General features: G+C 35.4%; 2 protein-coding genes across 2 annotated transcripts; both read left to right on the forward strand.

The window, feature by feature from the left end:
- The first annotated feature begins 584 nt into the window (after positions 1-584).
- On the forward strand, positions 585-13,805 carry fndc4b (fibronectin type III domain containing 4b). The gene is made up of 7 exons (XM_084392624.1): positions 585-1,224; positions 3,914-4,029; positions 4,148-4,263; positions 5,386-5,474; positions 7,070-7,159; positions 8,054-8,190; positions 12,880-13,805. The coding sequence occupies exons 1-7, from the start codon at positions 1,152-1,154 to the stop codon at positions 12,919-12,921; spliced, it is 663 nt and encodes a 220-aa protein (XP_084248750.1). The 5' UTR covers positions 585-1,151; the 3' UTR covers positions 12,922-13,805.
- A 1,292-nt stretch (positions 13,806-15,097) lies between these two features.
- On the forward strand, positions 15,098-22,503 carry znf513b (zinc finger protein 513b). Its single transcript, XM_084392449.1, has 4 exons — positions 15,098-15,286; positions 16,709-16,837; positions 19,137-19,850; positions 21,499-22,503. Exons 1-4 carry the CDS (start codon positions 15,247-15,249, stop codon positions 22,260-22,262), a joined length of 1,647 nt encoding a protein of 548 aa, XP_084248575.1. The 5' UTR covers positions 15,098-15,246; the 3' UTR covers positions 22,263-22,503.
- The last annotated feature ends 4,921 nt before the right edge of the window (positions 22,504-27,424 follow it).

Here is a 27,424-nt window from a genome sequence, read left to right on the forward strand (position 1 = left end):
GTAGATGTTTTTTTCATTCTTAGTTCAAGTTAACTAATGTAGTTAACTAATGAACCTTATTGTAAGGTGTTACCGAATATGTTGTTGGGTGTTGGTTTAAAAACAAATACCTTTTTCTGTCAAACACAAAATCTGAGACTTGGCAAATTACCTTGGATTGTCACTAATTATGACCAACTGAGTCATGCTTAATTATAATTCATTTGCATAATTTCCCAAGCCCAGCAGAGGGAATCAGTTAAATACATACAGCCATTTTTATTTTATTCATATTATTCCGTCTATCTGAAAAATTCTTGTTTGTTCATAATATAATAACACTATTGCAGTAGGCCTACTATTCCATTCCTGATCTATTCTATTCTGTAATCATGAATACTATTCTTTTCTCACATCTGATGTGAAAGTATTTTAAATGGTCAAGTCAAAATGTTGCCTCTTCTGTTCCACTCGCACAGTTCGGTGTGAGATTCTCCTGATCTTGATGTTTGCCGTGGTCTATCGACGTGCAAGTTTGAATGGCGTCATAAATCGCGTCTAACAGATCTGGTGAGGGTGTTTTTACTGCATTCATCCCGGTGCGGGTTCGTGCGTCATGCGGCTACAGAAGGTGAATGAGTGACTGCTGAGAATCAATCAGTAACTGGCCACCTGTGGGTCATGTGCCCGCGATGCAGCGCAGATTTATTGGTATTCTCAAAGCGTCTTACTCGAGCGAGCGCATAAAGTGAGGAAGGCGAACGCGAGCTTTGTGATGGACGCCATGCGCGCTTACGCGTTACATTAGACGCGCAGCGAGCATGTAACTGGTGGCGAGGCTGACGATTCTCGAGTCCCTGTGTAAACATAAAAAGTGTGATTTCATTAGCTCTTAAATCACTGCAAATAATCGCAAAAGGAAGCGTCTCCCTTGCTCTTTCTCTCCAGCTGATGCGGATTCGGATGGCAACAGATTGAGGTGCGTTGGACATCAGACTGCGTGGATGCTGAAGAAGAAGATGCTGCTGGTTTATTAGACTGTTTATCATCGTCACAGTGTAGCAAAGAAAATGCGTTGTTGATAATCATGTGATAATTGGAGGGATGTTAACTTCAGGTTACTTTTCCTTGGAAATTGGCGTCACTCATCTGGAATAACTCTTGAGGAAGATATGATTCACCTATTCACTTTTATGAGCCTTGTTCTATCTCTGTTTGGATGCCACATCTGCTTTGCAGGGGCGAGTAAGTAAACTTATGTTCCTTCTGTCGAATAGTATGACTAATAATAAAGACTCAAATGCAACATGCATCTCTCTATGCTTGTGCGCTCATGTGTTGATCATCATGACTACAGTCTATAAGCATGTTGTGTTATATAATCCTTTCAGTGTCCTTTCGAGCCAGCAGAGGAAGACATTAAGGAAATTGCCTTTTCTCTGTTAGTCGTTGTCTTTGATTTAATGGGCCAATAGATAGTGCTGAGAGAATGACCTGTGCTAGAGCATGTCAATTCATGGCATTTAAGTGCCAGTGCGATATATGGTATGTTCTTAAGGGGAATAACGGTCTTTATTATGCTTTCTTGTATTAAAGATGATTTGATCCATCTATTATTTTTTGTTTCTTAATAGATTACAGTCATTGAAGATCTCATTTTGCACACCCTTCGATGCACTAAAAGTCTTTTAAAGTGCTTGCCATCCATCTCCTGCCAAACCTTACATCAAAGTTCACAGCTAATTGAAAGACTGGCAGCTCTCTCAATGCACTTATTCTTAATTAGACCGTTTTACCAGAAAGCGTACCGTGCTTTCTAAGCTGATGCATGTTCATGAAGCATTGACCTTGGTACATTACAATTAGCTTAATTTCTCTTTTCTTGGCAAATAACAAGATAAAAAGGATGGGTGCGGATACTGACGCAATGTTTGCTCTCTTGCTGAGCTCTGAGACTGTGTTTGATCCTAAAACACTGGCTGAATTGCCCTGCCAGGGTTGCAGTCATGCCTTATTGGGGACTCAATTATTTTCAAGGGGGTGTTTAGCTTTGAAATGGAAACATAGATTGGGTTTAATGTACCGCTGATATAGTAGGGCTCTATTAGGATATTTTGAGCTGTACCATACTGTATAACTGAACTAAACGTTAATGCGTTTTCTATTTATTTCTGTTGTATATTTGTACTTATGATCAATATGCACTTTTTTACAGTGTCCTTGTTACATACATGTACTTACCATATAATAACAGTAAATTATGCATAAATACATGCAACTAAACCTCAACCAAATCCTAATCCTACCCTAACCCTAGAGTAAGTACATGTTGTTAGTATTAATCAGTACTTAAATATATAATTACACTACCATGACACCTTAAAATAAAGTGTAACCGTAATTTCTATAAATTTAGCATAATCACATGCAACCAACCCTAAACCAAACCTAGTCCTAACCCTGTAGTAAGTACATGTAGTTAATTAATATTACTCAGTACTTGCATGTGTAATTACACTGTAACAAGGACACCTTAAAATGCTTTTTTAAGCCTGTTATTTCAAAACTGATTCGTGTTAAACATTCTGTTGATTATGAACAAATGTCTCACTTTTCTTTTCTTTCTTTCTTTTTTATAAATTTTTTTGCTCCAGGATGTAACATTAGCAATCTAGCCTGTTTTATTCATAAGGTCATCTCAGTAATTGAATTGTTTTCTGTCTACCTCTTGAAGTAATATATGCCAATATATGCATGAGCTCTGGTTAGAAAGCATACTTAAGACAACAAAGATGTCAATGCCTTTGGATGTGGATCTGGACGTATTAGAGCTTATGGTTCACAGGGATACAGGTTCAAGTCTGACCTGGGTCATATCCCATAGTAGCTTTTTTGTTTCATATACAGTATAAGAAATGATTGGATATCAGCAAAATGCCAAATGTAAAAAATGTATGTAATATAGGCTACATGTTTGCAAGTTATTGACCAAACGAGTCTTGCTCTGCAACCCATTCCCTGTAAATCTTTGGTATTTTTTGCATTACAATGTTTGATGTTATCTATACACCTATAAAATAAATGTGCAGGAGTTATTTCTACCTTATCTGACCATTGAAACATTACTTTTTAGCAATGTTGTCAGTTGATTCAGACTTTAATAAAAAAGCCAATTTACCATTTAAAGCACAATTTCTAATTTATCTGACTCTAAGGTATGTTGTATGATTGTCAAGACAAACCATTTTTGTATAGTGCATATAAAGCAGATTTACATGTCGTTATATTGTATCAGAAGGTCATGCTTCTAATGTTTGTAATGTTTTAAAGTCCCTATACTGAACATATTCAGCAAAAACATGATTAAAAGTGTCACAATGCATTAGTCTTTATCTTCTCTAGATTGTTTGGATTGTTATTTTTTATTTTAAGAATATGTTGTTGGGTTTGACAAAACCTACTGCATGTCCTTTTTCAGTCAAACACATTTTTCTCCTTGGCACACAAAGTCAGAGATTTGGCAAAGCACTGTGGTTTGGCAGTCATTTGTACCAACTGAGTCACGCTTATCCCATTAAAGAGAAGAATTAATATTAGAATTCATTTGCATAAAATCCCAGCAGAGTGAATCAGCTGAATACAGAAGTGTTGCATATTTATGAACTGCATTATTGTAGTTGTTCATTGAGCCGGTGTCAAGTTGGTCCTTGGATGTCTCGGGGAAGCAGAGACAGGATGAATCTATAAATACTACAAAGCGTCTCAAAATCCCTTGCATATTTGCATACAACAGTAACATGTTTAATATAATGTTGTTAAACATGACGTTCATGGAGCCTGAATCTTTTATTGAATATTTCAGCTTTAATTTCAGTTGAGTGCATCAGATGGTTGTGCTAAGAAATGATTCATGCTGGTGATTTGTGTTTCGCAGACCGCCCTGCTGCTCCTGTCAATGTCTCTGTTGCACACCTGCGCGCAGATTCGGCCACCGTGTCCTGGAATATTCTGGACGGAGAGACCGTAATTGGCTTTGCCATCTCACAGCAGGTCAAACAAAGTTATTACAATGAGATTATATTGCAATCGAGGGAGTCTGACATTTAATATCTGCAATAAATATGCCCTCTAATGAATCTTTAAACGTGTGTGTGTGCGTGTGTTTTAGCGTCAGGACGGGTTGATGCAGCGTTTCATTCGTGAGGTGAACACGACCAGTCATGCTTGTATACTTTGGGATCTGGATGAGGACACAGACTATATTATCCAGGTCCAATCCGTCGGACTCTATTACGGAAGCCCTGAACCGCAACGTAAAAAAAAATAATAATAATCTGTAAAAAAAAAAAAGTATGTAAAAAAAAAAAAATATATGTAAAAAAAAAAAAAAAAGCTATCATTTCGAGATTAAAGTCGAAATCTTTCGAGATTAAAGTCGAAATCTTTCGAGATTAAAGTCGAAATGTTTTGAGATTAAAGTCGAAATGTTTCGAGATTAAAGTCGAAATGTTTCGAGATTAAAGTCGAAATGTTTCGAGATTAAAGTCGAAATGTTTCGAGATTAAAGTCGAAATGTTTCGAGAATAAAGTCTTCCGTAGAAGTTGTGTGTGTGCTTGCCGTTATTTCACATTGCCGCACAGGCATTCATGCGTGTGCGTGCGTGTGTGTGTGTAAACTGGATCTACACAAAATAATAGCTTTTTACTTTTATCTGGGCTTTCAACAAAGGGATATTCTACAGGTCTACCAACATGACATTAGGCTATAGGACTTTATAAAATATACTGTCAGACTGGATCAAGATATCCAGCTTTATGAATGAATGAATGAATGCATGAATGAGGCATTTAGCGCTTTCATATACTGTAGGCCTACACTTAAAAGCGCTTTACAATCATTTCAGGGAATCTTTCCTCAACCACCAGTGGTTATCATATTTGAGGAAATCACGGGATCCGGCCAAATGATTGGATACAGAATGATGCACTTAAAATGTATCCAGAACGTACAGTGTCTATTATAGACGGCAGTTCGACTTCACAAGCGCATGTATTTACACACACACACACACACACACACGCACGCACACGCATGAATGCCTGTGCGGCAATGTGAAATAACGGCAAGCACACACACACAACTTCTACAGAAGACTTTATTCTCGAAACATTTCGACTTTAATCTCGAAACATTTCGACTTTAATCTCGAAACATTTCGACTTTAATCTCGAAATGATAGCTTTTATTTATTTTTTTTTACATAATTTTTTTTTTTTTTTTACACATACTTTTTTCTTTTTTTACATACAATTTTTTTTTTTTTACACATACTTTTTTTTTTTTTACATACATTTTTTTTTTTTACATACTTTTTTTTTTTTTACGTTGCGGTTCAGGGCTTCCGTACTCTATGGAGAGAGTCTGGCCAGCAAAAAGATTCACTTCAGGACGCTTAAAAAGTCGGAACATTTTCAATCCACCATGATGGATCAAGGTACACATGTCTGGTAGATCAGCATTACTACAATGTCATTCATTTTATAAAGCACATTTCATGTTTTTTGTGAAAGATGCTACTGAGTGACTCAACCAGCACGTTTCATTGATTTGTATGTCATTTACACAAAAAAAAAAAAAAAAAATTGGTGTAGGATTTACTTTGAAACTATTTTCACTCAGATAGTGCTAGTAAATTTTACAAATAATACTCAAACATGAACGTTTGATGTAGAAAAACTTAAATTCTATTTTCTTGTATGGCATAATCCAATAAGCTTTGTTTTATTTAAAACTTTGATTTTTTTTTTGGTGCATTAGCACATGATGAGCTCAAAGCTCACAGACATACAAAGTTCTGTCATGAAACTCTAGATGCACAGGCTGATCCTTAGGTCCTTAACTCAATCTGCTTGCAATCACATCATTCTATAGGGCACAGCTGATTGGTTCCTGCTGTTTCAGTAGCCAATGAGCTTCCTGCTCAACCTTCAAATACTTGGTCAGCATTTGAAGCATTTCAGAAACCCTCCACCTTCCCCAGCTCCACCTGTATAGATCTGCTATATGGCTAATTTGTGTACGCTATATTGTACAGCAGCAGCATGTCTTACTTGCTCACACAGCAGTGTGTTGAGTGTGTATTGGAAGTAGCAAGTCCCGTACATTAATCCTTTCTACTCAAGCTGCGTTTACATGAACACTTGTAATCGGATTGACGGCTCAATCGGACTAAAACACCTTCATGTAAACACCTTAATCGATCCGATTGAGCTCGATCCGAATGAAATTTCGATCGGATTGAAAGGGGTGGTTTATCCCTTTTGTAATCCGATCGAGAGAACATGTAAACACTTGATCGGATTGAAAACCGAAACTGAAAGGACTGCGCATGTGCAATGACGTTAAATAGCGTAATGACGTATGACGCGCGGAACGAGCTGTTCTTCCTGTTGAATAAAGTGTCATATTAATAAGTTTCCCGTCATTCTAAAATTCTCATTTCACTCGCGCGTGTGTGAAGGCAAGCAGGACAACGTCCCACCAGTCCTTGTTTTGGATTCTCATCCACAGACGTCTGGTTTTGGCCGCGGGGAGGGGCATTTTTACTGCGTGATCAATAAGAAGCACGGCAAAACGGTTAATATGCTCTAAATTATGACCAGAGACGAATAAATATTACGTCTGCCGTTTAAAACAAATAAAGAACCAATAGAGGAGAATATTTATGCACGAAAAGCGGGAAACTCTGTATATTCGTGCAGTGTGCGCATGTCAAAACATCAGATCCGATTTGAAACTTGTGACATATAAACGCGCACATCAACCCGATTACTTTATTTATCATTCATGTAAACACCTTGTTCGGATTCATCAGTCGGATTGATTTCATTCCGATTGTGTCCATGTAAACGTAGCTATTGTCATCTTATCCATTAGCATGCCGAACACTCCCCAGGGTTGCCATGACTGAAATGAACTAAAAGCCACAAAACCTTCTAATTTCTTGAGTTTGTTAATAAATATTCTGACACTTCTTCAATGATCTCTTTCATCCTCTAACATGTGTTGTTGTCTTGTTTACCTGATCAGATGACCCTGCGGTTGAGGGTTTAGACATTTCCAGACACCTTCAGACTGGAGAGATACTGATCATAATGACTGTACTACTAATGTGGGCAGGTAAAGGGCATTGTCTTGGATTTCATTAAACATAATCATTATAAACAAGTAAAAAAAATATTCTGGTTGCAATGATATTCGTGATATTGTTTACCAAAGGAAATAATTTGACTTGTCCCTCCATTTAACCCTGTAAAGCCTGATTTGATACATCAGGCTTTTATGGCTCATATAGTATGATTCACAAGAATATGGAGCTCATTTCAATATTATTCAGAGACTCAAACTGAGCAAAAATATGCAATTTAGTGCAGTTGCTGATATTTATATGACCAAAAAGTAAGATGAAATTCTGATAGCTTGTAATGTAAATCAATGAGACCTTTATAACAGTACTTACATAAATGCATATAAATATCAGTTGTCACTTTATATCTCTCAATAATATGTCTTTGTAACATGATATTTAAATGCTAAAGTAGTAGTTTTTATTGCACAAATAACTGTTCCTCAAAAGCTGGATTTATCACATTTGATACTCACATTTTAATGTATGTATGGATAATCAATTAATCAAGTTTGTTCGGTCCTGTAAGTGTTCAATTTGAAATAATACTTACAATATAAATGTTATTCTTATGTTTGCTTTATAAAAATCAGCAAATATTTGGTCATGTTTATAATTTCGAGGCCTTGGATATTTTCATATCAAATATGAAACAATAGGCTTTACAGGGTTGTATCAAACCTGTAACAATATTTTTACTTTCTCTGTTCTGCATTTCAAATATTCTCCTAAGTATTGCTTTGTTGTTGTTTTTTTACAGTGACCTTAAGAAAACTTTTGTCCTTTCAAACTCAATTGTGATATCCAGATGGAAGATAGTGTTTTGTTTTAATTAAACGTATCAGATCTGCGTCCCCGTAATCAAACTGATCTCTGTCTTGCTGCAGCTGTGATTGTGCTCTTCTGTAAGCAGTATGATATCATCAAAGACAACGATTCCAACAACCACAGTAAAGAGAAAAGCAAGCCGCTGTCTGGCCAAAGTACCCCAGAGTACCATAACGGAGGCCTGCTGGGCAGCAAGGTGAGACCTTCACCACTGACCAACACTGTGGCTTTCACTGTGGTCAGTGTTGCCAGGGTCGCGGTTTTCCCGCACAATTGGGTTATTTTTAAAATGCAGTCACGGGAAATGTACCGCGTACTTGTATAATGTACCGCGGCCGCCAAATGTTTATCTGTAGGCAAAGACAAATGAAAATACATTATTTTATTGAAAGTGCGTTGATCCTTGGAAACCTGGCAACCTAAAGCAGTAGCACCTCACTGCAGTACACGAGATCCAGGGGGCGGAGTTGGATCCAGATCTAAGGGGTGGAGATTGGTAGGTTTAGGGGTGTGTTTAGGGATCAGGGGGTGGAGATGGGTAGGTTTAGGTATATGTGAGGTGGGAGGAGTTGGATCTGGATCCAACTCCTCCCCCTGGATTTCGTGTTCTGCAGTGAGGACCATCTCACCTAAAGAGCGCGGAAAGAGCGAGTGATTTATTAATCTTTGTTAATGTTAGTTAATAAAAATACAGCTGTTCATTGTTTGTTCATGTTAGTTCACAGTGCATTAACTAATGTTAACAAATGCAACCTTTGATTTTAATAACGTATTAGTAAATGTTGAAATTAAAATTAACTAAGATTAATAAATGCTGAAGAAGCATTCATTCTTAGTTGATGTTAACTAATGTTAACTAGTGAACTTTATTGTAAAGTGTTACCACGTGTTTTAAGGCAAAGACAATCTTATAGACATAGCATTTTAATCTGCTAAATGCAACTATAAGGCAAAAAGGAATAAATTAATTATGAACATCATGATTTTCTGTAAAGCTGCTTTGAGGCGATGTGTATTGTGAAAAGAGCTATATTCATAGCCCAAATTGGACTTGAACTGACTTTTATGGATGGCTATGTCATTCATATTTGTAGCTTGCATTTTAAACAATTTATCATGCCAAGTGCTGAAAATTACAATCAAAGACAGAGTAAAAGAAGAATTAACAGTACCAAAGTTTAAAAAAGTAAGTAACTGAAGAGGGATAAAATACATATTAAAATATTAAATAAGCACATTTACATATAAACATCTAAAATAAGATTTAAACCATAGAATAAACTAAATCAAAACGTTTATTAAGGACCTTTATGGGAATCCCGCAGCTTTCAACTGTGATTGGACAGGGGGTAAATTGGGCTGGTTTTCATTCCTTTTGGGCGGGGTTTGAGTCGGCTTTGGGCTGGAAATTTTTCTGGGACCTGGCAACCCTGACTGTTGTTTCCAATGGAATACTGCATTATCTACACCAGTAATTCCCAACGGTGGGTGCGTGTACCCTAGGTGGGGTACGTGTGCAGGTTCCAAAGGGTGCGCGATTTAGACTTTGCTTGGTTTGTTCTGCATTGGCGGAATAGGCATATGCCAGGAACACCGTCAATCGCACCAACATCACCTCAGCCTGGCGCATTAGTCGCTGCAAATGTGTCCATTTACAACGTGATTTTCAACGTTGAGTATTGTAGCCAATTACTGGCATGTCTGTTGAAAGTAATGTCCAATCAGAAGTGTTTAATTTACTAGTTGTGAGAATCCACCCAATATTCCTCAAAACACTGAATGAGTTTATGTTTAGTGCCAGTTTAAGTTCTACATGCCTAACCCATTATAACAAACAAAGCGTAAATGCATTGTGAATTAGACATTTATTGTGCGCTTTAGTTAGATTCATTGATTAAAACGGGAGTTTTCGCAACTGTGCCAAAATCATTGCGTTAAACTGACTGACAGCTTCAGTGATTATAAAAGGAGCGCTCGTTGTACCCTTTGTGTAATTCATTGCCAATTTATTACCAGTCAATTTAAGAACAGTTATTGTTTTTTATGAGACTTTGGGTGGCTACTTCAGTACAAAAAGTGACGAACTTTGATAAAACTATTTTTTTTGAAACGTAGTGGTTTTATAATGTCTAAATATAAATGTAAAAGCAAAACGAGAGGAAAAAAAACTATATTAGGGAATGGAAATAAGTTCTCCTCTGTCGCCATCTACTGGTTATAGTGGTAATTTCATGTCTTTTTTATTTTTAAATAAGTGTTTGTTTTCCATCAAATGTTGTATTTAAAATATTAAAATTTAAAATGTGTATTTTGTCCAGTCTTTTTTACCCACAACATTGATTTGTTGGTTTAGTGTCAATGAAGGGGGCCTTATTGATGGGGTAGTGGGGGTACTTAAAGTTTTTAATGTTGTTTATATGTCTATGTGATGTTTTTAATATGCTTTAAGACAAACCATGTGCAGATTCATAAGTCAACACAATTGCTGAGTATTTTCTCTTTAAAACTGCAAGACAGTCTCAAAAACGCGGTCACAAACTACCTTGTAACCAATCATGTCAACGTGCTGACGGGCTTTAGCATATCTTTAACTGCTGTGAAGCAGGAGAGTCTCTAAAGAAGCCATGTTATCCTGGGATATTTTAACATTAGCTACACATTATTAGCTGTTTGATAATGTAAAGCATAAGGCTACACTGTAAAAAATTTCTAACCTCCCTAACTCAAAATTTTCTAGTGACTGATGACATCTAAATTTTTCAATTGGCCCAAGTGAAATTCTGTAAATTATAAAATTAAATTTACAGAATTTCACTTGGGCCAATTGAAAAATGTAGATGTCATCAGTCACTAGAAAATTTTGAGTTAGGGAGGTTAGAATTTTTTTACAGTGTAATCATATTACTACCGTTAGGTGTCTGACGTAAAGAGTGATACCATTGTGCAGCGTTTACCTCAGTAAGTTGGCCGAATGGATCTCTGAGCTGGTGTGAGTGAGTGAGTGGAGGCGGGGCTAATTAGCATATTCATGAATCCGCAGATAGTAAATAAAGGAAGGGTGTAGTTACATTCAAGCTATTTTTATAGGAAAAAAAACTTTTTTTTTTTTTATTTGGGTGATCAACTATTAATTTTAAGGGATAAAAGTATTGAATACAGAGTAAATTATAAACTATAGAGTTCTTCAGTCACTGTAAGTTACAAATTATTGTTTAGCTTGTATGTGAAGAGTTAGATGTTCTTTTATGCTTTGTATCCTAATCCTAACTGATGTTTAATGTATTTGTACAAATTTTAAGGAACACTTCATATTAATGTAATTAATGTCCAAGAAAGGATAGTTTAAATCACTTAATTAATGACATTTTCTGATTGTCTGTGACCTAATCTAAAGTGAGAAAGTTCTGTTTACTCATAATAACCATTAACAGCTCCCTTTACTATACTGGATTGAAATACTGTACATAACTTATATGGTTAAAACGATGTTAACAAAATTTTTAAAAAAAATTAAAAAACTCTTTGCATATGCTAATTAAACAATATTTATCCTATCCATATAGTATATTAGAAACAAAGACTATAATTTACTACAAACTAATGGTTTGAAAATGATTTGTAAGTACTTTATTACTGTATACCTATTATAAAGTGTTAAAAAATGTTATGCATTCAGCAAATATTAATCAAATACAATTATTTTGCATTTTTAAATTCAGTTTTATGTAAATACTGTATGACTTAACTCTATAGTCTGATCAAGTTATGCAGAGATGTTAAAATTCACACCTTAAATTACTCTTGATTGACTTTTGGAATGTAAGGTTAAATAAGGAAGTCTATAATAATATTGTGATATTCATTCTCACTGTCCATAAGTACACAACATAAAATATTTGATTCTCTCAAAACACACAGCTACTTTCCAAAGGACGTCAGTGTAGAAAACATCCTGTAATTGTATGTTTGAATTGTGGTATAAAGTACTGTACACTGCATAATTTGACGATGTCATACAGGTATTTCATATGCAATAAGGTCCCATTAGTTAACATGAGGTCATGGACGTATAGCTTGACATCTGGGCTTTCGCTTTGGTCATTCGCCATTTTTATCACATTTGAGCTTTTCTATAGTAAACCTACATATTCACACTCCATGTAAGCTTATATATGGTAATATTGAAGTTGTTTTAACCAGATGCATCGCATGCAGATTACTTGTAAGGGCTATGTATATATATATATCAATTTTTTTTTTTTTTTTATTAAGCAAATAAAGGAGTGAAAAATGACTCACCCTCTGCTTTAAAACTGTTCGGCTGTTATCTTCCAAAATGCAGATTCATCACAGCATAACTGTTTATTAATTTATTTTTTAAAAACAACCACTTAAAAAGACCTACATTATATGCATACGTACTTTCAAGTTGAAAATATCATTTATTTGTAGAACTATATCGTAGTATCTAACAGTCGCAACTCGCAAGGTATGCATTAACTAACCTTATTAATACAATTTGTACATAGTACATTTTCTACAGTATGTATTCATATTATAGCAGAAGTTATAGCATACAAATACAAAACGCATTCATTGTTAGTTCATGTCAATTCTGAATAATATTAACAGATACAACTTTTAATTTGAATAATGTATTAGTAAATGTTGAAATGAACTTTGACTAAAATTGTTAAAAGCTTTAGAAATATTTGAATTGTCAGTTTTATTGTATTGTAAAGTGTTATGGAAAATTGACATGAATGCTGTAAAAATAGAAGTATAGTATTATACGTGCAGTTCAACCATAAAGATATTCAATCTTGCCTCAGTATTTTATTGATTTTTTTTTTTCTAATCTCTGACCATTTTTACTCTTTTGTAGTTCCAAAGGACATCATCCTCCCTTAGCATCATCAAGGTTTAACCAAGGCATCATCAGGAACCCTGGTCTGTCATCAGACCCGTCAGCGGATATCAGCTCATCTTCTGATATTCAAGACGAGCATTAAAGGCAATATTAATGTAAACCTCTCAGCTCCCTCAGCCAAATCGGGAATTGTAAGGTAGTATACGGGTATTCAGTAGTATACTCCAATAAAGAACAATGTCCTGGACAATGAGCATACCTCTTTACCTATTACATAAACTATAATCACAGGAGGAGCTACTGGTGCTATGAATATGATTGTGGAGTTCAAACACTGGCAGCCAGATATACAGAGGTTTAGATGTGTGTATATGCGTGAATGTGTTTCATTGAAAGAGGATGAACAATAATAATAAATGTGGCATTTCTTATTAATACATGTAAATTATTACAATCAACTCATCGTCAGCCACAAAAGTGGCCTTATATTATGCATTAACAATTTCTAACCACAGTGAACTGTATATCGATGGCTTGTTTTGTGCTTTAAGTATTAGCACTGTGTTATTAAATGTTTCAGACCCTCGTAGAGTTGATTGTTCAACAGAGGGGTTTACATGAGAACCAGTTCACCTGTGTTCGTAGAAATGGTTTGCTGTGTGGCATTTCTATACCAAACTTAGTAACGTTTCTATTAGTAGAAGCATATGTCTACCCTGATATTGTAATGTGTTAAAAAAAAAACTTCTTCTTTTTTCTTCTTTGTTCCCTAAGTGAGAAGTTTTGATGAAGTTATGTACAGTAAATTAGCTACACATCGCTGTAGTTTTGGCCAATAGATAAAGAATGTAGTTTAAATACTGTATTTCACTGCAAAGGTTAGAAGCGAAGTTTATTAATATTCTTATTCTCAATCCTACTTTCCAATAAACGGAAAATGGAAAAACCATGAGTTTTGTCTGTTGGTTCTTAAAGAGGCAGACATTTCATATTATATTAAATCATATATATATATATATATATATATATATATATATAGGCCTATAGTTTAAACTTTAGATAGATAGATAGATAGATAGACAGACAGACAGACAGACAGAATATACATATATACAATTTATTACAATTAATATTTAGCCTATATATTATAATATTTATTAATATTAGTATTTAAAATTGTAACTTATATTATATTTCAGACAGACAGACAGACAGACAGATAGATAGATAGATAGATAGATAGACAGACAGACAGACAGACAGACACAATATATACATATATAAAATCTATTACAATTAATATTTAGCCTATAATAATATTTATTAATATTAGTATTTAAAATTGTAACATATTATATTTCAGACAGACAGACAGACAGACAGACAGATAGATAGATAGATAGATAGATAGATAGATAGATAGATAGATAGATAGATAGATAGATAGATAGAATATACATATATTACATCTATTACAATTAATATTTATATATTATAATATTTATTTATATTAGTATTTAAAATTGTAACATTATATTTCAGACAGACAGACAGATAGACAGACAGACAGACAGACAGACAGACAGACATATAGATAGATAGATAGATAGATAGATAGATAGATAGATAGATAGATAGATAGATAGATAGATAGATAGATAGATAGATAGATAGATAGATAGATAGATAGATAGAGCGCTGCTATACTCTGATCTTCCAGTAGATGTCGCGGTTTCTCTGGTTCACACTGAACTCTTTCAATCACTTCCTGTGCTGCACATTCCCATCACAACACCAGCAGCAATGAAACTTGCACACTTTCACTTCTTCAACTCATGGAGACACTTCACAGGGATACAAATCGACATGGACGAATAATTTCTCATGGAGAGACGTTGATGTTCCCGCTGCTGGCTGTCCAGTGGTTATAAACACTGGACTTTTATTGTATGTTCTCTTTTTGGGCTAGCTAGTAATGCTAGTTAGCCTTCGACTGATATCAGGATAAACACGAATTACATCCAAAATATCCTATTTTTTTCATCGATGTGGATTAAAATCAGGCTACAGACGTCATCTTGCGATGTGAGGATCATATAATCGTAAATGGCAGTGTTTCTACAGTCCTGTCTCTGTATTATGTATGTAGTTTAATTTTAGCTCACGCTAACATAAATAATAACAAGAGTTTCAGTTGTTTGGCTGTTTGAATATGATTTTTGGGGACACATATGATAAAACGTGTTTAATTCGGGGTTTATGAGGGAATTGAGGAACTCTTTGTTCGAGGGAGGAAGAGAAAAATGAGGAAGAGGAAGGTGATGGTGATGAAGACCAGCTCAACAGGGAACTGCTGATTATTAACAGACACATTAAGAAAAAATGCCCAGAAGAAAACAGTCCAACCCACAGCCTGTCAAATGTAAGTCTGGACTTCTATCTCACTTGATTTCACCTCAATTCACAGTTTAACTCTATTTTCTTTATTAACTTGATTTTTATGTCTGTTGACAATAATCAACAAGAGCATACATTTGTGTGTGTGTGTGTGTGTGTGTGTGTGTGTGTATGGACATTGTTTTGAGACTATAACTATTCACATGGCCAACCATGACTAGTCTACAATAAATTGACTATTTGACATTAATCTCATAATGTAGTTTTCATACTGACACACTTTTTTACAATATTGACACACATTTAGACTTATCAATGTAATGTCAGATCAGAATGTGTTTATGAAACACTTTTGTTGTAGATATGTTTTGTTATTGAGTCATACCTATGTCCTTGGTTTCTATTATTATTTTTTTACTCTGGTTTGCATTTTTATCCACTGTATTTTCGCTCTTGTTAACTTGCTTTTTCAGTACTTTCTGTTGAAATAGCCTAAGTGTTCATTTTCATTTCTTTCAAAAATGAATATACACAAGTTTAACCTTGAGCATGTCTTTCCTTTTGCTGTGTCCGTTAAGAAAACACAGCTCTTTTCAGTTCCTCTCGAGCTTTTATATAATGTTTAAATGAGATGCCTTGACTAAGTGAGCAGAATCTATTTCCAAAAGCTCTTGTTTAATATTGATTTACGTGTCTTTAAGAATCAGCCAAGCTCGGTTCTATCTCAGTGAAAACACATCGGCTTCCCCTTCTTCTGTCGTCATTCTTTCCTCACTCCGTTTCCTCTGGACAGATCCCCCTGTTCCTGCTGCGGGACTCGGGCTTGACCCATCTCTGACCCAAATCACTCTGTTTATCTAGTGTCTCTTCACTGTTCCTTCCTCCTTCATTCATTTCTATCATATTTTTTCCTCTGTCCAGAGCTCATGTAGCTCTAGTGTTGTTAACCATCAGTCTCGTCACTGTTTAAATCCCGTTATCATTGGCTGACCCCCTTTTATATGACTGAGAATAATTATCAGACAAACGCATCTGAGATGTCCTCTATGTTATATTTATAGTTAGTCAGAATAATTTTTTTAATTTAGTGTTCAATTGCCAATGCCGGAATAAAACTGCTGCTAAATGACGTCCAATATAATGGTCAAATTAATATTTTACACAATATTCACTCTGAAAGTCTGAAAAATCCACTAAAGCTTTTTAGGAACCAAATGTGTGCCATCCTTTGACACGTTTGCTGGTAGATTTAGTGGATTACGACTCAGGAGTCATCCAAGTGGACATGGTTATTTTCCCAATACTAAGAATCTCAAAATAAACAGGCTACTTTCTTTTTAGTTTCATGTTTAAGAGTGATGTGATTATCAGACTGATTCCAGCGTGGTAAAGACGTAGGCTATAACTGTATAACACAGGCTGTGATGTTGTACTGGTTTTATTGCAGTGGGAGCTGAAGATGGTGCAGCGGTTGGCAATCAGGAAAACCTCGTCCTGGAGAGTGACTTCCTCCTCGGACAGGAGCTGGGCTTTGGAGAAAATGACTACAGGATTGTTGGTTTTGAGAGGGACTCAGGTCAGTGACGTACATTAATTACTTTAATTCATCTTAAATTACAGTATTTTGCATAGTTCAGCCAAGCATTTGCCAGATTAAAGGGTTAGTTCACCCAAACATTTAAATTGTCATCATTTACTCACCCTCAAGTTTTTTCCAAACCTGAATGAATGAAGATATTTTGAAGAATGTTGGTAACCAAACCGTTGATGGATCCCATTGAAGTTAATGGGGTCCCTCAACTGTTTGATTACTGACATTCTTCAAAATATCTTCTTTCAGATCTGTGTTGACCCAGAGAGAGCGGTTACCATGTATAGGTATGAAACAGCTTCGCAAGCAGTCTTTTAAAACACACATTATTGTTATTTCTGTGTTACAAATATTCATATTATCACAGAAGTACTGGTATAAAAGTTTATAGTATACAATAGCGATCAAAATAGAGCAAATCAACTTTTGAAAGTAACTCGGCGCTTCAAACATGTATTTGTCATTGAATCATTTACTCAAGAGATTCGTTCAAAATAGCTGATTCATCCAGTAATGAAACAAGTGAAGAATTTAAGAGTCATTGAATCATTCTTTCTTAACGATGTTAAAAAGAATGAATTCAGATTAATTAAACTTTTTAAACAGAGTGCAGCAATTAACATTTAATCAGAACCTCTAGTAAATTACATGTTATTTTGTTTAGTTGTCTGTTCAGAATCGTGATCTGTATTTGAAACAAAACAAAAAAAGATTCTCGATTTATCCAGAATCGTGCAGCTCTACTTCACTGTAATTTTATGAATAAACACCATAAATTATTGCAGCTTATAGTTCATCTCAGGTCATCTATATACGAGTGTTCTGTATTTTGATATACTATTCCATACTTTATTCCAAACTAAATTGTAAAAAAAAAAATGTTTTATTATTATTATTAAATAATGAATTTAATATTTTATTATTACTATTATTACATTATATTTAGTGCTAGGCAACGATTAATCACATCCAAAATAAAAGTTTGTGTTTACATAATATATGTGTGTACTGTGTATAATTATTTTGTATATATAAATACACACATACAGTGCCAGTCAAAAGTTTGGAAACATTACTATTTTTAATGTTTTTGAAAGAAGTCTCTTATGCTCATCAAGCCTGCAGTTAAAAAAAAAAAAAAAACAGTAATATTATGAAATATTATTACAATTTAAAATAATGGTTCTCTTTTTTAATATACTTTAAAATGTAATTTATTTTTGTGATGCAAAGCTGAATTTTCATCAGCAAGTACTCCAGTCTTTGTTGTCTTATGATCCTTCAGAAATCATTCTAATATGCTGATTTATGATCAATGTTGGAAACAGTTGTGCTGCTTAATATTTTTTTTATAACCTGAGATACTTTTTTCAGGATTATTTGATGAATAAAAAGTTAAAAAGAACTGTATTTATTTAGAATAGAAATCTTTTGTAACAATATACACTACCGTTCAAAAGTTTGGGAACAATAACTATTTTTTTTTTAAGAAATTTGTACTTTAATTCAACAAGGATGCGTTAAATTGATAAAAGGTGATGGTAACGATTTATATTGTTAGAAATGTTTTTATTTTGAATAAATGCTGTTTTTATGAATAAATGCGGTTAACGTTTTACTCATCAATGAATCCTGAAAAAAGTATTCCAAAAAAATATATTAAACAGCACAACTGTTTCCATCATTGATAATAACTGAGTATCAAATCATCATATTAGAATGATTTCTGAAGGATCATAAGACACCAAAGACTGGAGTATTTGCTGATGAAAATTCAGCTTTGCATCACAAAAATAAATTAAATTTTAAAATATATTAAAAAAGAGAACCATTATTTTAAATTGTAATAATATTTCATAATATTACTGTTTTTTTTTTTGTTGTTGTTTTTTTTAACTGCAGGCTTGATGAGCATAAGAGACTTCTTTCAAAAACATTAAAAATAGTAATGTTTCCAAACTTTTGACTGGTACTGTATATATTTAAGAAACATTTGCATGTATATACTGTATATTTATACACAATTTATTTTATATATATATATAAATATAAAAAAATTCTTAAATGTGTATTTATATATACAAAATAATTATACACAGTACACACACATATATTATGTAAACACAAACTTTTATTTTGGATGCGATTAATCGTTGCCCAGCACTAATTATGTTATATTATTAATATATCTTTTGATATGTTTTGCCTCAACTTCCCATGTAAAGAAAACGGTTTTAAAACAGAAAAGCACTGCATAACACAGCATCTTGTGATCTCCCGACAGACTCCGTCACTGCCGACATGGGTATGCCGGTGTACGGCTTCAGCGACGAGGACTGCTCCAGCTACAACCGCCTCGGCATCGAGAGCGACTTCGAGGACCCGCGAGACACTGAGAGCGAGCGGGAGGAGATGGGCCCGGACGCCACGTTCACGCCGTACCTGTCCTGCAGGCAGTGTGGGCAGCTGCTCGCCGACCCCCTGAGCGGGACGCTGGACCTCGCCCTGCACTGCCTCCAGTGCGGAGCCGAGGGCGGAGACGCCGACCGCCAGGACAGGCCGTTAGAGGAGGCCCACCCGGCCCACAGCGCGCAGGGGAGGATCCACCGAGGCAGATCCGCGACCGATGAGAGCGCCAGTAAAACATACGCCTGCAAACTGTGCAGTTTCAGCTCACGTTACTCTAATCACTTGAAGCGGCACATGAAAACGCACAACGGCGAGAAGCCGTACCAGTGCCAGCACTGCTCGTACGCCTCCGCCCAGCTGGTGAACCTGCAGAGACACGTGCGCACACACACCGGCGAGAAGCCGTACAAATGCGAGTTCTGCACGTTCGCGTGCAACTCTCTGGGCAACCTGAAGAGACACCAGCGCATGCACACGCAGGAGAAAGAGCTCAACTGCGGCGAGTGCGACTTCCGAGGGAACAACAGCCACTCTTTAAAGAAACACATGATGAGCCACAAGGAGGACAAATCTACAGCCTTAACGGAAGGTATTTGTTTAATCCACCACGTTGTTTTTACTTTACAATGAATGCTCCTGCTGTTATTGTGAATGATTCGTCAGTGCACGTTAGGGCTGCACGAATAATCGAAGTAAAACCGAAATTGGGATATAGCTTTATCAAATCTGGCTTAGTTCTTTTTTACTGTAACATGTAATAGTAGTGATTTCTTATTGGGTCATTCCGTGTCAGCTCAACTTTATGATAATTAAATTTTTTTTTTTTTTTTTGGTGAAAGAAATACATAAATGAAGAAGAAAGCCAAAAGGGGGGTCAAAATAACAATTTTCACCTGAGATTTGAAGCCAAATTACAGGGGAGTAAAAATGACTTTAAAAAGATGGCAGCATCATTATTTTATTTGTATACGGAGATTGGTTGGTCTATTAGTAAAATCTGTTCACTTTAGCAATCTTTGTCGCATTATATGCCAACGGTGACAGTTCAAAAATGGGGAAAAGCACTTCTTGTGCTGTTCATGCCTGTAACTCAAGAAGTATTAAATAAATCTTAATACCCCCCCCATCCTCTACAAAGTAGTGGATACATTTAATATTTTGGCTTTCATCGCTATTTATGTTTGTCTTTCTTCAGAAAAAATATTAACAAAATTAAACATTTGAGCTGGTGAAGTTTCTGAAATTTGATTGATTTGACTTGGAATGACCCTATTTTGTTTTTATTCAGTAATTTTTATCTTTTTATTTAGTAATATAATAGACATATTGAAATATAATCACACAATTTTGTAAAAAAACAAAAAAACGTAAATGCTAGATTTTAATGTGAAATATACGATAATAATAATGTTATATGTTTGATTTTACTATTATTATTAATATATTATAGTAATATTTATTGATATACAATCACAGACTTTAAGAGACACATTTGTGCAGCCTTATAAACAAGCACAGCAAACCTGGAGCTTTTTTTAAATCCTCTTTTAAAATTACAATTTAGATTTTATCAGAAAATTTGCACTCACCCAAATTTGAGTTTGAGTCCCAGCTTTTGGACGTTTCCTGATCCTGTTCCCCTCTCACTTCTACTGACCTTTCATAATACATGTATAAATGGCAAAAATATAACAAAATACTAGTTATAATAATGTTAAATAAGGACAGATGTGAACAAGAAGAGTTAGCACTGGCATATGTGGAGATACTCTAGGAGGATGAAACTCACTCTCAATCCCGGTTCAAAACATACACAAAAGTGTGTGCTGGTGGTGTTCCCCCACAACCACAAATGTGTCATATTACAGAAGTAAAATGGGTTATGAATGCCATTTCTTGTTAACTTTAACTACTCATTTATTTGCCTTTATTCGATTATCAGTACTAAACAGGAATACAGATTCCTTGAGGAAACATCTCTGCTTTTCTGATGGCTTTTGAGTGTTTCAAAGTGAACAAAGAAGCACCTGTTCCCTTCAAAACTGCAGGTTTCTTGCTGGTGTATTTCCACTTGCTTACGACACTTTGCACTTTGAGCGCTTCATGCTGCAAGAAAAAAAGAGGAAGTGGAGTGTGAAGTAAAGGGAAGTAGAAAGTGTTGGGTTCCTAAAACTGGGTTCGCTCAAAAGAGGAAAATAGCCCTTCAGCTTTTTGTGTTGTTTTTCCTCTTCTTTCAGAGTCGGTGGTGTCTGACCTCACTCTGCACATCAGCAACGACTCCGACTTCCTCCAAAGCTACGACACCCTTCGAACGGACCGCCATCCCCCCGCCCTGCTGCACACCGAGAGTTTGGCCAAAGAGTCGGACCCTCTACCCGAGCTGCTATTCCCCTTCACGTGTCGCGTGTGCGGCGCGGTGCTGGAAGACGAGGAGGGCGCGACGGCGCAAATCTGCAGCAAATGCACATTAGACATGTTGTCCAAAAGCTCGCCCACCAGCCCGGAGAAAGACGACAAGCTGTACCCGTGCACGTCGTGCCCGTTCGTCACACAGTACCCCAACCACCTCGCCCGCCACATGAAGACTCACAGCGGCGAGAAGCCCTACAAGTGCCCGCAGTGCAACTACGCGTCCGCCCACTTCGACAACCTCAAGCGGCACCACCGCGTGCACACGGGCGAGAAGCCGTACAAATGCCACGCGTGCGACTACGCCTGCGGGAACTTGGCCAATCTGAAACGGCACGAGCGCATCCACTCGGGCGCCAAGCCGTTCCAGTGCAGCGTGTGCAGTTACAGCTGCAACCAGAGCATGAACCTGAAACGCCACATGCTGCGGCACACCGGCGAGAAGCCCTTTAAGTGCCAGGAGTGCGGCTACACCACAGGACACTGGGACAATTACAAACGCCACCAGAAGAAGCACGGCCACTCCGCCGAGGGGTGGCTCAAGATGCAGCTACCGGAGAAAGAGGACGAGGATGAGGAAGGTGAAATGTAGCGGGATCTCTCTGTTGATGTCTAACTCCAGTTGCCTTATTTTTATCAGAGGAATCCGTGCGGTAACATGGCCGGCGTGCTGTTTTTTGTTGTTGTTGTTGTTTTTTTCACATGGAATTTGATTGTATTTTGTATTTGGTCCAACTGTTTACAGCAGCTGATCACAGAATCACAGGTTTGTTATTTAAGACCGACATCTCAAACTCAAAGGGCACATTTATGCACCACTGGGAGAATTTCACAAAACAACAAAAGGACAAATAAGAAATCATATTTTGGTAACACTTTACAATAAGGTCTCATTTGTTTTACATTAGTTAATGCATTAGTTTACATGAACTAACTATGAACAATATGTTTTTACAACATTTGTTGATGTTAGTTCACAGTGCATTCATTAATGTTAACAGATACCACTTTTGATTTTAATAACATTACCTAAGATTAATAAATGCTGTATAAGTATTGTTTAATTCTAGTTTATTAACTTATGTAGTTAACTAATGTTAACAAATGAAACCTTATTGTAAAGTGTTACCCATATTTTGCATAAAGAAAATGAGGTCTGTTTCTTAGGACCATTAAGATTTTTTTGCATTGTGAAAATATCTTTTTGACAATTTTTGTTATTATTATTTACATTTATTAAAAAAAATTATTAATTTTTTTGTAGTTACTCTATTGCAGTAAAAAAAAAAACTAATTTAAAAATAAATTGGACGTAAATTTCAGCGCAGCATAACATAAGTCTTTTTTGTTTTGTTTGCTGTCATGAAAATAAATATAAATCCTAAAACCGATCATTTTCTTTCATGCAAAATACAACTTCTTAATTTTTTCTTTTGAATTTGGGATCAAATATATTCTTGATGCGTTTTGTGAGATTTACTACAGAGCTCCTAAAGGGACATAATGGGAAAAAATAAATATGAGATGGGAGGAAAACGTATATTTCGATTCTTTTGCGTTGTCTTTGCTTTCCCCCCGAGAAACTTTGCTTTCGCCCTCCAAAATGTTTCCGTTCCCCGGTTTCTCTGGAGGAAAGCAAAGCTTGGAGTCTTAATTTTTCCTCCCATCACCATGTCCCTTCAGGGGCACCATAGATTCACACCTCTGCTGTTTTGAATTGCTGAATGAAAGGACTGAAATAAAAGCAACGGGTCAGCAGCTGTAGTTGTTTCATGAGGGATTCGATGACACTGAAGATGTCTGGCTGCTACTGTATGTTCACTTATGCACAATGACAGTGATGTTGCCTTGTCTTGAGGAGGTGCTGCACCTCCTTCCCTCATTTACTGTACATGGATTTCCTGGTGCCACTGCAAAATGCTGCACTGATCGGGGGTTTCATCCGCCTCCAGCACACTCATAGTTTTTCCAGGGCATTAGAGGGACACGTATGATGAGTGAGTCTCACGAAAACTGTTCGCAAACGCTAGTGTCGTATTGAACCCCAAAATCATAATCAAGGGAATGTTTTGCATGAAGAATACGAAGGTATTCTTTTTTTGCATTGTGACATTACTGTCCCCCTCTACAATGTTCATTACTGTAATATAAAAAAAAAGTATATAAATTGTACAGTTATTGTATATATTGTGGTAGTATATGTTCTATCCCTTTATTTTTATTACTGTACTACAGTAAGTGATTTTTTTATTGCATTACAGAATAAATGATTAACTGTCTTGAAATTGTCACAATGCAAAAAAAAAAAAAAAGTCATAATGGTCCTAAAATAGGTCTCATTTTCTTTATGCATTCTGTGTGTGTGAGTGTGTGTGTTCAAAATGAATCAATGTTTCGATGAGATTCACAATTATGTGGGTGTGCGTTAGTGCGTCTTTTGGTTGACTTTAAATTTTTTATTTAGATTAAAGTGTGATGCCTACTGTGAGATTTTCTCTTAAGAAAAGTAATCATGGAAACCTGTAAAGGTTCTTTTTTTTCTTCACTCATTTAGTGGGAAAGACCCTGTTTTGCTTTTTTCTTTTGGTTGTGCAAACCAGTTCAGGAGGAGGAAGGTGGGGACCACACGTTAATCATCTCTTTATTGAAACACAGCGAACAGATCACGTTCAAAACAAACATCTAAACATTTTGTACACAGTCACTTTTATACATATAGGATATTAATTGGTCCTCCCTTTTGTCCAATGTTGCTCTGTTACAGAAGTGGCACAGTCACTGAAATACACAGCAAGAGTTCAGTGCAATCAGGGAATTAGTGAAATAGAAGCACAGCACTGAAACCAATGACATTTGATTTGCCATATAGTGTAATATGATTATTTATGTACTGTATTTTTGTGGGTTTCATTAGCTTTCTGATTTTTGTACACAAATTGTTGGTCTTCAGAACTGTCAAGTGGCCTTTGGTTTCATAATAAAGATGTTTATAACATTTTATTAAAATAGCTGAGTTAAGACATTTGTAACAACAAATGGAACAAAATTGGAGCTCCGAAGAATAAATATTTAGTACAACACTTAATTACTGTGCGCTAATTTGATTGGACTAGAGTTGTAACAATGCTGATGTTTTGTTTCATTGTATCACTCCACTAGTTCACTTTTCTCAACAAATGCAAAACAGTTAGGAAAAGTAAACAGAATTGCTGGTCATATTATGCTAGATACTAGGGCTGGGTATTGACACACATTTCACGATTCGATTCTATATCGATTCACAAGCTTGCGATTCGATTCAATATCAATTAATTGGGGCCAATCAGGTACAGGGGAAATATTCTCAAGGAAAAACATCTCTCAACTAATGCTGTAAACTATACATTACTATAAAATTAAAGGTTAAAATTAACTGATTGCTATAGGCTACTTACATTTAAATTACACAAACTGAATTTTTTATACAACTATTGTTGTAATAACTTTTTATCACAATTATGTTTCTACTTGTTTTTTGAAATATAAACATTTAAATGGTGTCTGTCATAAATGGCAGATTTATTCAAACATCCATTAAATATTGACGAATGCAAAGAATATGCAATGTACTTTAACAAAATACTCCTCTAAAGTTAGTTTTTTTTTTCTGGTGTAAATGTAACAAGCTGTTTTATTGACATCTGTCTGTGGTTGAAACGCTGATTGGGTGATTATATGAGACAAGATACAGATTCTGTATCTTTCATCATACCCGTGTTCATTCATGTTTATTTCGTGCTGTAACTAGTAGTAAAGCGGAGGAGACGAACAGTGTTAGTAGTACACAAGCTAAATACAGACATTAATGGTCATTATAACGTAATTCAATCAGCATTTATCATATGATTTTGTAGGATTTTTAAACAGGCGTGAAAGAGGGTGCCTTTTAAATGTAATTGCATTTGCTTGGGGTCCTAATTTCGAGGAGGAGGACCCAACGGCGATATGTCATGGTTAACCAGCGCCAAAACGGTAATTATTGTTTGAATTTCATAATACAGTTGACAATTTGAAAACTGAGACTTTGCTACATATCAAAAGTAACAAAGCTTATTGTGAATTATAGGATGGTGATGAAATATTTCATTCATCAACCAACTGTAGAAGTAATGTTAGGCCTACTGTGAGGGAAATCAGGCGGGAAAGAATGGGATTTTAGCTAACGTTTGCGGTTGGCATCTCTGCACTGATACTAAGTTGCTCTTTTGGTTCACATGGCCTTCAACATGTGCTCTTGATCAAAATAATGAGTCAAAAACACTTAATAATCACTCAATAATATGTTTTTGTTGACTAGTAGGCAGTCGGCCAACCAAAGAAAACAGCAATATAAACCCTCATCCTCTCTTCCCGTATCTGTACCAAATCATTCAAGCCCTAAAATTATACTTTTTTATTTATTATTGTCCAGAAATTTCACTTGTATCATTTAATTTTTATATTTTTAATGCAACATTTTTGGGAGATATATTTTATTTTATTATTTATTTTATATTATATATATATTTTTTTATATTATTATATTGTATCTTTAATTTAATAATAAAATGTAAGCACAATCTTTAACTTAATATACAAAATAACATTTCATGCACAAACTCTCATATTGGGTGTCTCTGCCGACCTCTTGTGGGGTAAATACATTATTATTATAATTTTTTCATACATACTACTTACCACTAGATGGCCTTATGGCTCCATATGGAGCAAATGAACTGTTCCCCTGGCCCTGGGTTCAGTTGCTTCAGTATGCATGCAGGTACATATTTTAGACATTATAAAATAATTTTTGGTTAAGTTTTAGCATTTTTGGAATTCATTTTGAGCATTTTTTTGGGGGGGGGGGGGATTTTTGTAGTGTCAGATTTGTACTAATTCAAGTTAGTGAACAGCAGTGGAAAAAAATTAAATAAAACCTTGAAGAATATTTACTTGCAAATGCTGATTTTAATAAAATCTGTAAAATAGACAAGACTTTTCTCTTCGACAATGGTTTGTTCAAAATTTTGTTCATTCATCAACTTAACAATATAGCCTAAAAGATCGATGCTTTGATTTAAGAATCGATAACGGTTAATCAAAATGAGATTAAATTTAAATCAAGAAATCAATGTTTTAAACCCAGCCCCTCCAGATACACAATTTTATTGTACCATCAATATTGTTATATGTTGGGACATAATTATTTCGGAACACTAACAGGGTTGAGTAGCAGTTTAACAGTTTATTTAAAGGCGCACTATGTAATATCTTTGGATCATAATATCCAAAACAACTAAAACAATGTTATATATTTTGTTGATTTGTGTACTTGCATTATCCCAAATGTATCTAAGAAAGTTTAAATAAGCAGTTTTAACCAGGACACAGACCGTGTCATACAGGATCATACTCGCGTTACCCTCGATTTCTGGTTTTATTTTGTAGAAACCATGGAAACACCAAAGAAGCTTATATATATATTTAAGCAATAAGCCCTGTCACTACTCGATCCGTACCGGAAACACGATCTGTACTGCGCATGTGTGAAAACGCGTCTCCTTCCTGTCTGAAGTATGTCGAAATACCCAGATATGGGAGCTGAACAAGTACAGTTAACATAACTTGATATTTTACTAAACGGATAGTTCCAGTCCTTGATTCTGATTGGTTGAGATGCTTTTGAAGCCGTTGTAAATTACTCATCAAACACACACCTGTGACCGCATTACATTA

This window comes from Rutilus rutilus, assembly GCF_951802725.1.
Source record: "Rutilus rutilus genome assembly, chromosome: 21".
NCBI lineage: Eukaryota > Metazoa > Chordata > Actinopteri > Cypriniformes > Leuciscidae > Rutilus > Rutilus rutilus.

Coding starts and splice junctions, on each gene's coding strand:
- fndc4b (XM_084392624.1), top strand. CDS start 1,152: ATGATTCACCTATTCACTTTTATGAGCCTTGTTCTATCTCTGTTTGGA. Junction 4,030..4,147: donor GCTTTGCCATCTCACAGCAG/GTCAAACAAAGT, acceptor CGTGTGTTTTAG/CGTCAGGACGGGTTGATGCA. Junction 7,160..8,053: donor TGTACTACTAATGTGGGCAG/GTAAAGGGCATT, acceptor GTCTTGCTGCAG/CTGTGATTGTGCTCTTCTGT.
- znf513b (XM_084392449.1), top strand. CDS start 15,247: ATGCCCAGAAGAAAACAGTCCAACCCACAGCCTGTCAAAT. Junction 15,287..16,708: donor CAACCCACAGCCTGTCAAAT/GTAAGTCTGGAC, acceptor GTTTTATTGCAG/TGGGAGCTGAAGATGGTGCA. Junction 19,851..21,498: donor ATCTACAGCCTTAACGGAAG/GTATTTGTTTAA, acceptor CTCTTCTTTCAG/AGTCGGTGGTGTCTGACCTC.